The sequence below is a fragment of the Barbus barbus genome (assembly GCF_936440315.1).
Source record: "Barbus barbus genome assembly, chromosome: 8".
Taxonomy (NCBI): Eukaryota; Metazoa; Chordata; class Actinopteri; order Cypriniformes; family Cyprinidae; genus Barbus; species Barbus barbus.
The window spans coordinates 25,070,717-25,082,500 of NC_136736.1; the positions used below are offsets into that span (position 1 = coordinate 25,070,717).

At 38.4% G+C, this 11,784-nt stretch overlaps 1 protein-coding gene across 10 annotated transcripts in view; it reads right to left on the minus strand.

The window, feature by feature from the left end:
• Window positions 1-11,784, minus strand: part of LOC306873963 (pericentriolar material 1 protein-like) — a 60,981-nt gene that overhangs the window by 5,657 nt on the left and 43,540 nt on the right. For 5 of the 10 annotated variants that reach the window (XR_013784553.1, XM_079423579.1, XM_079423576.1 and 2 more), the window contains exons 20-28: window positions 11,551-11,726; window positions 11,259-11,418; window positions 10,747-11,099; window positions 10,405-10,572; window positions 10,010-10,066; window positions 8,829-9,001; window positions 2,568-2,699; window positions 2,356-2,488; window positions 2,043-2,183 (exon numbers count right to left, since the gene is read on the minus strand). Coding sequence is in view for 9 of the 10 variants with exons in the window: in XM_079423579.1 (XP_079279705.1) it covers window positions 2,043-2,183; window positions 2,356-2,488; window positions 2,568-2,699; window positions 8,829-9,001; window positions 10,010-10,066; window positions 10,405-10,572; window positions 10,747-11,099; window positions 11,259-11,418; window positions 11,551-11,726 (1,493 nt within the window). In the remaining variant the exon portion in view is untranslated. The remainder of the gene's footprint in view (window positions 1-2,042; window positions 2,184-2,355; window positions 2,489-2,567; window positions 2,700-8,828; window positions 9,002-10,009; window positions 10,067-10,404; window positions 10,573-10,746; window positions 11,100-11,258; window positions 11,419-11,550; window positions 11,727-11,784) is intronic. The other 5 variants (XM_079423581.1, XM_079423578.1, XM_079423583.1 and 2 more) reach the window with 3 other exon arrangements.

The window sequence follows — 11,784 nt, forward strand, 5'->3', positions numbered from 1 at the left end:
ATGGTAGAATAACACATAAAAACAATAGTGGAGAATAGGAATATTGTATTTCTCTCAGTTTATGCCCCTTGTACTCCTGACCCTACTTTTTTCTCTGTTTTGTCAACCTATCTCTTGAAGTTTTCAGATTTTGAAATTGTATTGGGTGCAGATATAAATTCTGTAATGTTGCATATCCCTCTGGACCAAAGGAATCACACTCTCAAGCTTTGTGTTCTGACAAACTTCGGCAATGTGTAACCTCATCCTCGTTGGTGGTAGGGATGGGCATTTTTGTAATTTCTTATTTCGATCATCGATAGGTTTAAACAACAATTAATCGAGTAATCGGGGGCAGGGCATGGGCGTAATGGAGGTAATGAAAATATCTGAAGGCTGTTATGAAAATTACTGTTAAAAATAAAACTACAACATGAAAACATGAACACATGATTAGATGTTAGATTATGATTCAGCAATGTTATTAAAAAAAGAAGCATCTAAAAAAGAATAGCTGCCTGAGGTGAAGCTGACTTTATGCCAATAAACTGAAACCTGTTCTATGACGCTTCTTATGATATTAATCAGATAACTTAGATACATAACATTAACGTAATATTACAGCTTCTATCTACACAAAAGGATGCATATGCCAGTGAACTTTAAGTTAAGCGCTATAGCGAGAGAGAGAGAGAGAGAGAGCGTGCTCCTGCCGTGATGCGTTTTAAACAGCGCGCTGAAACACAGGCAAGGACAGAATTTACTATAGATTTCACATTCTATAAAGTTCTCAGTATAATACTTATGTCATTAATGTTTATGGCAGATTTGTGCTATATTTTCATCTACATTATCAAGTGATTCCTAAAATTGCCTTCATGTTTTCGAAGCCATACGAAGTAAAAACATCACTGTTGCATTATTATAGGATCGGTGTTTTTAAAAAAGAAACATCTAAAAGCAATAACATCTCGTATACATGTTTATCTATTAATATTAATTAATATATTTTTATTATTATTTATTTTATTATTATTTATTATATTAGTTATTGTTAAAAAACAAGCTAACAAACTTCATAGCTAGCGTTAGTGAAGCGGTCAGTGGAATCTTTCTGCCTCCAGCTAAGCTCCGCCCACAGAAAAACGTCACAATGTTTACTAACAGAAAAAGGGTCTATTGTTCCACAGAATAAAATTCAATAAACAGTAAAAAAAAAACATTAATAGAACAATAGAATGATTACCTGTTAGATTTACCCAAAACGAATTATATCTTATGTTTATCCACTACAGAGACATCAGAACCAGCAGCAAACGTTGCCTTATCGTTCCGCAGTCGTTTTCCTCTTTTTGTTTTTTTTATCCGCCATCTTTCTGTCGCTCGGCTGTTCACTGAACGCTCTCTCCTTCACATCACGAGTAGACACACCCCTTACTGCTGATTGGCTACATGTTTGTTTTGGTACTCGGCCCCGACTTTTTTTGAAAAATTACATACCCTGCCTTTAAAGGAGTATAAAACCCAAGCATTTATTATATGTACGTTTAAAGCAAGCAGAGTTTTAGCCAATGCTAATTATAAACATCTAATCCCCATAATCTTAATAGCAAACTCTCAGACTAAAGAAATATTCTAAAGTTATTTTCAACCTAATGAATGCGAAAATTAATTATCAAATTATCCTTCTCATGTGAGACTTGTTTTCTAGGTAGAAGAACGTATTAAACCACACTGAAGGACACAAAGTTGAAGCCTTTGAAAATCAAGAGACTGCCACAAGTGTGATACACAGTCACTAGGATTGTAAAAAGCCTGGATTATTCCTTCTAGACAGAGAATCAATGCCCATTATAAGAAGTCACAGTCCATCATAAGCAGATGCAATGCAATAAGTTTCTAATCAGTCATTTGCTAGCTGTTTGGTTTCTATGCTCAAAAATCTCATTGTATTGATTGCGTATGAAACCTGTTGCATTGAATCTGGTAGGGACACACAATTAGAAGCACTTGCAACAGAATGTTGGGTCTAATCTGCAGTCCGAGAGTGTTCACAGCAGTACCTTGAGTGAGTGCTGAGGCGGCAGCAGCAGCAGCACCAGGGCTGTGCTCAGGGTTATCTGTGTTACACTCAGCCCTCAGCTTCATGCGCTCATACTCCCTCATCCTGGCCAATGCCTTATCTAAATGAATTACTGTGTTACCTGGAGGAGCAGAAAGGAAATCAATGGATAGAGAGAGAAACATAATAGTATTCAAGAGGTGTACGACAGGATTCAGACCAGCACAGCCCCAGCCCAGCAAAGCAAGCATGATTGTGGTAAGCAACCCATCTAATGTGTTTTTAGCATGATGCATACAGCTCTGTCTTCTTACCCAGGTCATCATTAGCAAAGGGTTCAAGGTTGGAAGAGGTGGACAGCAGGCTCTCGTTGTCCATCGAGTCTCTATCTGCTACCCTCTTCAGTACAGAGTTGGATTTAACTGTAACAATCTTCTCAGATGTATCCTGGAATCATTAGCCAACATTAGCTTGTGTGATAATTAAAGAGGGAGAAAAAAAACAGATGAGGGAGCACAGATCTCACATTGTCGCTGGTAGCCAAGCTCTCACTAGGTGTGAGCTCTGACTGGGAGCCTGTGGCCCATACAGTCGGACCCAAAGAAGATGCCTGCTCATCTGCCACGCTCTTCTCAGTTAGGTGCCTCGTTACAATGTCCTGGTGTTCAGAGCAAAAAATGAAATATGGTTATTACTTTAAATACACAAGCAAACATCACAAAAGAAAACCACACAACTATGAAAAGAGATTTACTGATATAGTGAAAATAGCCCTTTAGTATTAAAGCCAGGGTCTGTGAAAAAAAATAGTTTTACCAATTATAGGTATGGTTTTGAGTAAAATTAACAGTTTTGATTTTTTCTATGACTACTGACATTGTTCCCAAATTCCAAATAAACATTGTCAAAAGATACAATGTTTTCAGACCTCAAATAATGCAAAGAAAATAAGTACATATTCATTTTCATTTTTTAAACATAATACTAATGTTTTATTTTAGGAAGAGTTCAGATCACAGCTTTCATGCATCTTGGTATGTTCTCAACCAGTCTTTCACATTGCTGTTGGGGGACATTATGCCACTCCTGACGCAAAAATTCTAGTAGCCCGGTTTTGTTTGATGGCTTGTGGCCATCCATCTTCCTCTTGATCGCATTCCAGAGGTTTTGAATGGGGTTCAGGTCTGGAGATTGGCTGGCCATGACAGAGTATTTATCTAGTGGTCCACCACCCACATCTCGATTGACCGAGCTGTGTGGCGTGGAGCACTGTCCTGCTGGAAAAACCAATCCTCAGTTGGGCAACAATATCAGAAGGAAGCCAGTTTTCTTCCAAAACAACCTTGTACGTGGCTTGATTCATGCGCCCTTCACAAAGACGGATGTATGTTCCAGCCTTGCTGAAGCACCCCCAGATCATCACCGATCCTCCACCAAATGCTGAGTGACATTTTAATGAGTTAGCAGTCATCCCGGTCAGTGGAGAGTTGTTCTTCCCCGCTGCCAGTCTGTAGCTTTGTTGTTCCCCATGTCTGCAGCTTGACCTTGTTCTTATGAACTGCTGTCTTTGAAATTTTAAGGATAGAACTCACTGCATCCCTCTGCCAGTAAAGCCAGAATTAAACCCTTCTTTCCCTCACTCAAAATGTTGCTTTTCAACTCTTTTGGCATGGTCATTAGCTATTATTTGATTCCAATTACTTTTTGAGATGCTACTAGTTTTTGCCATCCAGCTGGTCCTATTACAAGAGGATAGTGATGACCACAGCAATGTTTTTTTTATACTTTTCCTCATTAACATCAAACATCATGGCAGCATTTAATGCTAAAACCCCATACCCCTCCAATCACTCTGCTGCTACTGAAATTACCAATGCCATTGGTGAAATTATTTGCACTGATTTATTGCCATACTCCATAGTGGAAAATGCTGGCTGTAATATTCTTCTCAAAGTTGTTGCACCCCGCTACAAAATACCTTCTCGAACTCACTTTTCTCGTAAAGTCATCCCAGAGCTTAATGCAGAAGTCCACAATAAGGTGAAAAAGGCGCTTGAAAGTATGGCCGGAAAATTTTTACATTGCACAACTGACATCTGGACAAACAAATTCTCCACAAATGCATATTTGTCCTTGACAGCCAGAAGTGACATATAAACGGGCAACAGCACTTCTAGAATTTGATGTGATAAATGAGGATCACAGTGCTGCAAACATTTAGAAACATATTGATAAGATACCTGGCAGACAATGGTGAAGAAGCCATTCTTCGTGGGCTATTTTGTGACCGATAATGCTGCCAATATGGTCAAAGCCATGACTAATAATGGCCACATCCATTGCATGGCACATTGCTTACACTTAGTGGTTAGTGGTGCCTTGATAGCTTGACTGAACTTAGGCCATGTAATCTATGAGTGTTGAAAAATGGTTGGATTTTTCCACAGATCCAACAAAGCTACAACAAGCCTTCATGAAATCCAAGAACAGCTTGGTCTACCACAGCATGCCATGATACCAGATGTCTCCACTCAATGGAATTCCAGCATGTACATGCTTGAGAGCATCATGGGCATAAGAGTGCTCTCATATCCATAGGAACTGAAATGGACCTTGGGGGGTCTCTGTCTTATCAACAATGGGAACTGCTGGAAACCTCTGTGAAAATATTGCGCCCTTTTGAGGAAGCACCAACAAATGAAACTTTGAAAGTGTTATCACTGAGGTTGAGTATGAGATTACAGAAGGACATTCAGCTGCTGCTTCAGCAACTACTGATCCAACCACGGATGAGCCAGTTCAGTCTGATAGTCTGTTTTGGGGTGCAATGTTAACCATGGCCCAGGAGAGCAACAATCCAACTAAGTGCCACATTTCAGATGACTGCCAATGCTGCCATAGAATGCTACCTCAGTGAGAGCTTTTCTGTGTCACTAACATCAGATCCAGTGGCAACTTACTGGTCAAAACAGGCAGCTAAGAATCCTGAACTGGCACATGCTGTCTTAAAATACTTGACCTGCCCTCCTACAAGTGTCTCATCCGAACAGCTTTTCAGCACAGCAGGAGACATTGTTTCTCCACATCGGTCAAGACTTCTTCCATGTAATTTGATGCAGCTTGCATTTATTAAATTCAACAAGAATTTCTGATGCATTAACGTGATTTGCACAAAGCAGAATTTGCTTTAAGTATCTGCATTTAGAAATGAATGTTCTCAAATCAAAGGACTCTCTTTTACATGTTAAAACTCTTGAGTGTTCAAATGTTTTTGAATGTTAAACAAATTTTAGTTATCTTTAGAAATTAAATTGACAAACATGTCTAAGATAAGGACTGAGGGTCCGTGATTTATGTTTTGTTTATAATTTATGCAGATTTACATTTAAGCAGAGTAATATTTGATTTTGGCAAATTTCACCTTTGTTTTCTTTCTACTAGTGCACTTATTTAAGGTTGTGGATGCTTGACTTGACAAATCTGTACACAAAGTTTCACTGGAAAATAAGAAGAATAAAGTTATTTTTCTTTTGATCAACATTTTGTATTATTGTTTTATATTTAAGATATTTACAAAGTTATAATTATAATAAAACAATTATTTAATTATACAAAGCCTATTTGCTAACTGAAAACGAAATGAATCAAACAGAATTGCATTTAAAATGGCCTTTTCATGTGATTTATCGAACTTCCAAGTTAAGCCCCGCCCACTTCCGGGTCCATCCAAATTAGGGCTGTGTATTGATAAGAATCTGGTGATACGATACGTATCACGATACAGGGGTTGTGATACGATATATTGCGATACTGTAAGCAAGGCGATACATTGGGATATTTATTATATTAGGAATAGGATATACAGGTCCTTCTCAAAAAATTAGCATATTGTGATAAAGTTCATTATTTTCTGTAATGTACTGATAAACAACAGACTTTCATATATTTTAGATTCATTACAACACAACTGAAGTAGTTCAAGCCTTTTATTGTTTTAATATTGATGATTTTGGCATACAGCTCATGAAAACCCAAAATTCTCAAATAATTAGCATATCATGAAAAGGTTCTCTAAACGAGCTATTAACCTAATCATCTGAATCAACTAATTAACTCTAAACACCTGCAAAAGATTCCTGAGGCTTTTAAAAACTCCCAGCCTGGTTCATTACTCAAAACCGCAATCATGGGTAAGACTGCCGACCTGACTGCTGTCCAGAAGGCCATCATTGACACCCTCAAGCAAGAGGGTAAGACACAGAAAGAAATATCTGAACGAATAGGCTGTTCCCAGAGTGCTGTATCAAGGCACCTCAGTGGGAAGTCTGTGGGAAGGAAAAGGTGTGGCAGAAAACGCAGCACAACGAGAAGAGGTGACCGGACCCTGAGGAAGATTGTGAAGAAGGACCGATTCCAGACCTTGGGGGACCTACGGAAGCAGTGGACTGAGTCTGGAGTAGAAACATCCAGAGCCACCGTGTACAGGCGTGTGCAGGAAATGGGCTACAGGTGCCGCATTCCCCAGGTCAAGCCACTTTTGAACCAGAACCAGCGGCAGAAGCGCCTGACCTGGGCTACAGAGAAGCAGCACTGGACTGTTGCTCAGTGGTCCAAAGTACTTTTTTCGGATGAAAGCTAATTTTGCATGTCATTCGGAAATCAAGGTGCCAGAGTCTGGAGGAAGACTGGGGAGAGGGAAATGACAAAATGCCTGAAGTCCAGTGTCAAGTACCCACAGTCAGTGATGCTGGTGTTGGTCCACTGTGTTTTATCAAGGGCAGGGTCAATGCAGCTAGCTATCAGGAGATTTTGGAGCACTTCATGCTTCCATCTGCTGAAAAGCTTTATGGAGATGAAGACTTCATTTTTCAGCACGACCTGGCACCTGCTCACAGTGCCAAAACCACTGGTAAATAGTTTACTGACCATGGTATTACTGTGCTCAATTGGCCTGCCAACTCTCCTGACCTGAACCCCATAGAGAATCTGTGGGATATTGTGAAGAGAAAGTTGAGAGACGCAAGACCCAACACTCTGGATGAGCTTAAGGCCGCTATCGAAGCATCCTGGGCCTCCATAACACCTCAGCAGTGCCACAGGCTGATTGCCTCCATGCCACGCCGCATTGAAGCAGTCATTTCTGCAAAATTATTCCCGATCAAGTATTGAGTGCATAAATGAACATAATGGCCATTCTTTTATTGGTCGGATGAAATATGCTAATTTTTTGAGATAGGAATTTTGGGTTTTCATGAGCTGTATGCCAAAATCATCAATATTAAAACAATAAAAATAATTATTTATAAAAATAAATAATACTTCAGTTGTGTTGTAATGAATCTAAAATATATGAAAGTCTAATGTTTATCAGTACATTACAGAAAATAATGAACTTTATCACAATATGCTAATTTTTTGAGAAGGACCTGTATATTTTTTAGAAAAGCTGTCACTAAGAACACACCACCATATGCAAACCTTAGCAAAAAATCAATAAATAAAAATAGCTTAACCAGAACACACTGGGATCTGCATTTGCAATAATTAGTCCCTATAACATTCAACATTATTGAACCACTTTTTGTGCAGTACGAGTAAAGGGGGAAATATTCAAGTGCTTGCATGATTCTTCAGTTAAATGTATGTATAAAATGTATTTTATAAAAAGATAAAAAAATATATATATATTTATAGACTCTACTTTAAAGGTTCACAGTTTAAGTTTATAATTGTGACATGCAATGTCATAACATGTGATCTGAACAAAAAATGACATCTGCTTAATATCAATGAAAAATAAAGTGCTTGCAGGATTCCTAAAGAAAACTAAACAATTGTAAAACAATAAAATAAATACAGATGTTAAACTTTATCAGAACTTTTCAACTTGGATTTCACAGGTTTTTCAGTTTGTGTTTATGTTTCGCGTGGAATCGCCGAGACCGCGACGCGAGCACCGCCCCAACTGCACAAAACTCCCCGAATTACGAGGGAAAGCTGCAGCTGCACGGCGACTCAACCGCCCACCTCGCCCCGCGCAAAGGCTCTTCAACACGAGACGCGGCAAGCGGCAGAACCGAGATTGCGCTCGCGACGTGGTCCCGGGGCGGACATTACCACAAAAGCCCAAATGGTGCCTCACTTCAGCTTTGTACACCGAAACGAGAACTGGAACAATTATTTCATCCTCCATTACTGGCAGCGAACTATATTAACACTAACATTAGTGGAGTGCCCTGATGCTAGTATTTCCTGTCACTGTTTAAGTTCAGAGATGAAGACTAGCGGTCGGGATATGAACTCAAAACGAAACAACTGCCATGAATCTTCTATGATTTTTTTATTTTTTTAAATATCGATATTCCGTTTTGGAGAATCGATACAGTATCGCCAAATAAAATATCGCGATACTCACGTGTATCGATATTTTCTTACACCCCTAATCCAAATACAAATAATTTTGAGATTGTTACAGATACAGGTACAGATACAAATATTGGCTCCGCTGCACACCCCTATTTGGAGTCCAGAGTACAGTGGTCTCTTTATTTTTTTTCTAGAGCTGTATATATAAACATCCAGTGCCACCTGCATATTTGCTTTGTACATTTGGCTAATCTGATTATTCTTTCAACACTCTCAGATCTGAGGAATTTATTTTCCATTTAAATCCATTTTGCCGATTTCCAACACAATTAATGCAGAAATTGTGGAAAACCATCCAGTCTCCATGTGAGCCTGTTGTGTCTGTAGAAGTCTGCACAAGTTTGATTGCTGTGTACTGCACCTGTAGTGAGTAGAGGGCCCTCTGGCGAAGGTAGTCTGTATTGAGCAGCTGAAGCTCATGGAAAAGTTCGATGAGAAAGTGAGGGCGAGACTCATTCTGAGAGATCAGCGTTGCTACCTCTGAGTAGATAGTCTCTCTCAGGGCCTCAAACAGAGAGAAATCACTGCTCACATCTAGAAAAAAAGAAAAAGAAATACACACAGACAGAACAAAATGAAAGATGAACACAATAACCGAGGAGCGCAATAACTGACTAAAATATACATTTTGCTGAAATATTTGTAGTTGGACAATGTAACATATATAGAATTTTAAACCTACAAGTATATGTGTATGATAGCACTAACTGTAAAGTGTAATGGGGTAATCCAAATAGCCTTTTTACTCAATTAGTCCGTGCTTTTTCTTCTGCTTTAAAAGGATTATTTTTGTATTTAGATTGCAATGTTATAGTGTTATAATGTAATGTGATTTTAACACTTTTTTGCACATAATACATGCCAACATGCTTACATTCACTTATTTGTTTAATCCAAATAAAAAATACTGAGATATATACCGTATACCGCAAATCAGCCAAAAAATACTGATATTAATTTTTGCTCATATCGCCAAGCCCTATAACTGCTGTATATTCAAACCAATTATACAAAATACTACTTGTGCAAACATATTTTACATAACTTCAAGTACATAATTAGCAAGACCCATAGAACTTGAACTTCACACAACTTTCAAAAACACTGTTCACTTAACATTCAAGAAAATTTAAGAGATGTTTTTACTCAAAAACATGCTCACATCCACAGTTCTGTGACTTCAACTCAAAAGCAAAAGGTATAAAACATAACAAAAACATAAAAAAATTATTGTGTTATGAATAACACAGCAGATTACTCTCCTTTTGTCTCCCCCAATTTCCCAATGTTTTGAAATAATGACACTGGACTATAGAAATTAACTTTATACAACTCCAATTTTTTTTTAAGTTTCGAAATTATATCTGCGTGAAAGATTCTGTGCCCTGAAAATTAAAACGGCTGTCTCACACTTAGTACTTCCTATGCATGTTGATGCAGTTTGGAAAAAGGAGAAGAGAAATTACACAAAGGAAACATGCAGATAAAAAAAAAAGTTAACAAGTAGTTAGCAGGTCAAACAGCTGATGATCTTGGAGTTACCTGGGACTTCAGTGCATGCAATTCTGTTAGAGAGAAAAGGTGTTCTCCAAGCATATGCTGTGAAGAAACCAAGCACAAAACCCAAAATGAAATGTGAACAAAAACAGAAATGAAAATTAAATTAGTGAGTAACAATATAAAACAATATAAGGGCACAGGGACAAGATGTTTAAATTATATGGACACATGATGTTCAAATTAAACAAGAAAGGAGAAAAGTCAGTTTTCTAGCTATACTGTTGTGGCAGATGCTTCTCTGGTTGAAGAATATACAGTAGCCTAGTGTACACTGTATAACAAGACTGTTCTCATTGTTCTACATGATATGTATAGTTCTACTTGATATGTTTAGTTTATCCAATGATATCTGTAGCAGAATCTATGAAAAGGCATACCAGATGAAAGGTCATTTGGCTTGCTGTTCTTGGTCTTGCTGTCCAATTTCTCTTGTGTGAGTTTGTCTAGTAGACCCTGGTTGAGATCTTTGTATCTGACCTGAGAGGAGCGCGCTCTGTCCTGATCAAAGTGAGAGTCACTCGAAGCACTGTCACTGTCCACAGATGCTGAAAGTGAGAAGAACAAAACTGAACTCCATTTGACAACAATCAGTGACTAAATTTTCTTTTGCCTAATTAATAAAAAAAAAATCCATATATTAAATTAATGTGAGAGAGATAAACTCTGCTTTTTAATGTGCTGTTAAGTTTGTAGTATGTCCGTTTTAAATAAAGACACACCTGTGTTCTTCTGTCCCCTGCCTCTCCTGCGGCGGCTCTTTGTGTTGGGGGTCTTGTCTCTAGAAGCTAGGTTGACCTGTGCTGCAGCCTTACGTCCTGCTCTGAAAGTCTTGGTGACAGTGGTTGGATCTGCCCTGTCTGGAAGGCTGCTTATAGACTCCTGGGAGTCAGGTATGTAAGAAAGGTCCCGGGAAGTGGAAGGGTGAGGGACAGGAGAGGAGGAAGGAGAGTTCTGCTCTATTTGACTTTGATGGTCAGAGGTGAGGGTGGTTCTCGGACCAGAGCGATTCAGAGAGGAGTTTAACCAGCTAGAGTTGTTAGCATCGGGCACATTGTCAGGTTGAGAGTGAAACCTGTAAAGGGACGAAAATTAACAAGATTAGGCAAAGTTGTTCTTACTTTTTGTAGTTTACGTAACACAAAGTAGGTAATTCTTGCATTTTCGCCAAACTGCGATTAATATAATTTATGATTATATCACTTTAATCCAAAATACAGAAACACATTTGTACCGTTTCTCTGCATTATTCAATGGAGATCTCTGTAGCGGAGGGGGGAAACTCATGTATTCCGTTTTGAGGGATATGTTTGGATCATGCTGTTGATCTGAACTGGCCTGGTTCTGCTGAAAATCTCTTTCCGAGGAGGGAAATATGGGACCGAAATTAAAGCCTAAAGCCAGAAAAAAAGAGAGAATTCAAGAAAATAGGTTAGAAGTTAAAAAAAAATTATATATTCAATTATGTAATTTTTTCATTTAATTAATTTAATTCCATAATTTAAAAAAACAGATAACAGACATACCAGTTGGGAAAGTAGAGAAGTTTGGGAGCCCAGGCATATTGAGTGTATTCACAGGAGGATAGTTTAAAAACAGAGATGATGATGCAGAATCATGCCCAACATTTTGATGTTGCTGTTGTCCTGACAATGACTGACTCTGCTGCTGCCGTAACAGATCATTCAGAACCTGTTTCAACCTACCATAGGAGAGAAAAAATGTTTTTAAAAGTTATAACGAATGAAACCAAAGCTTGC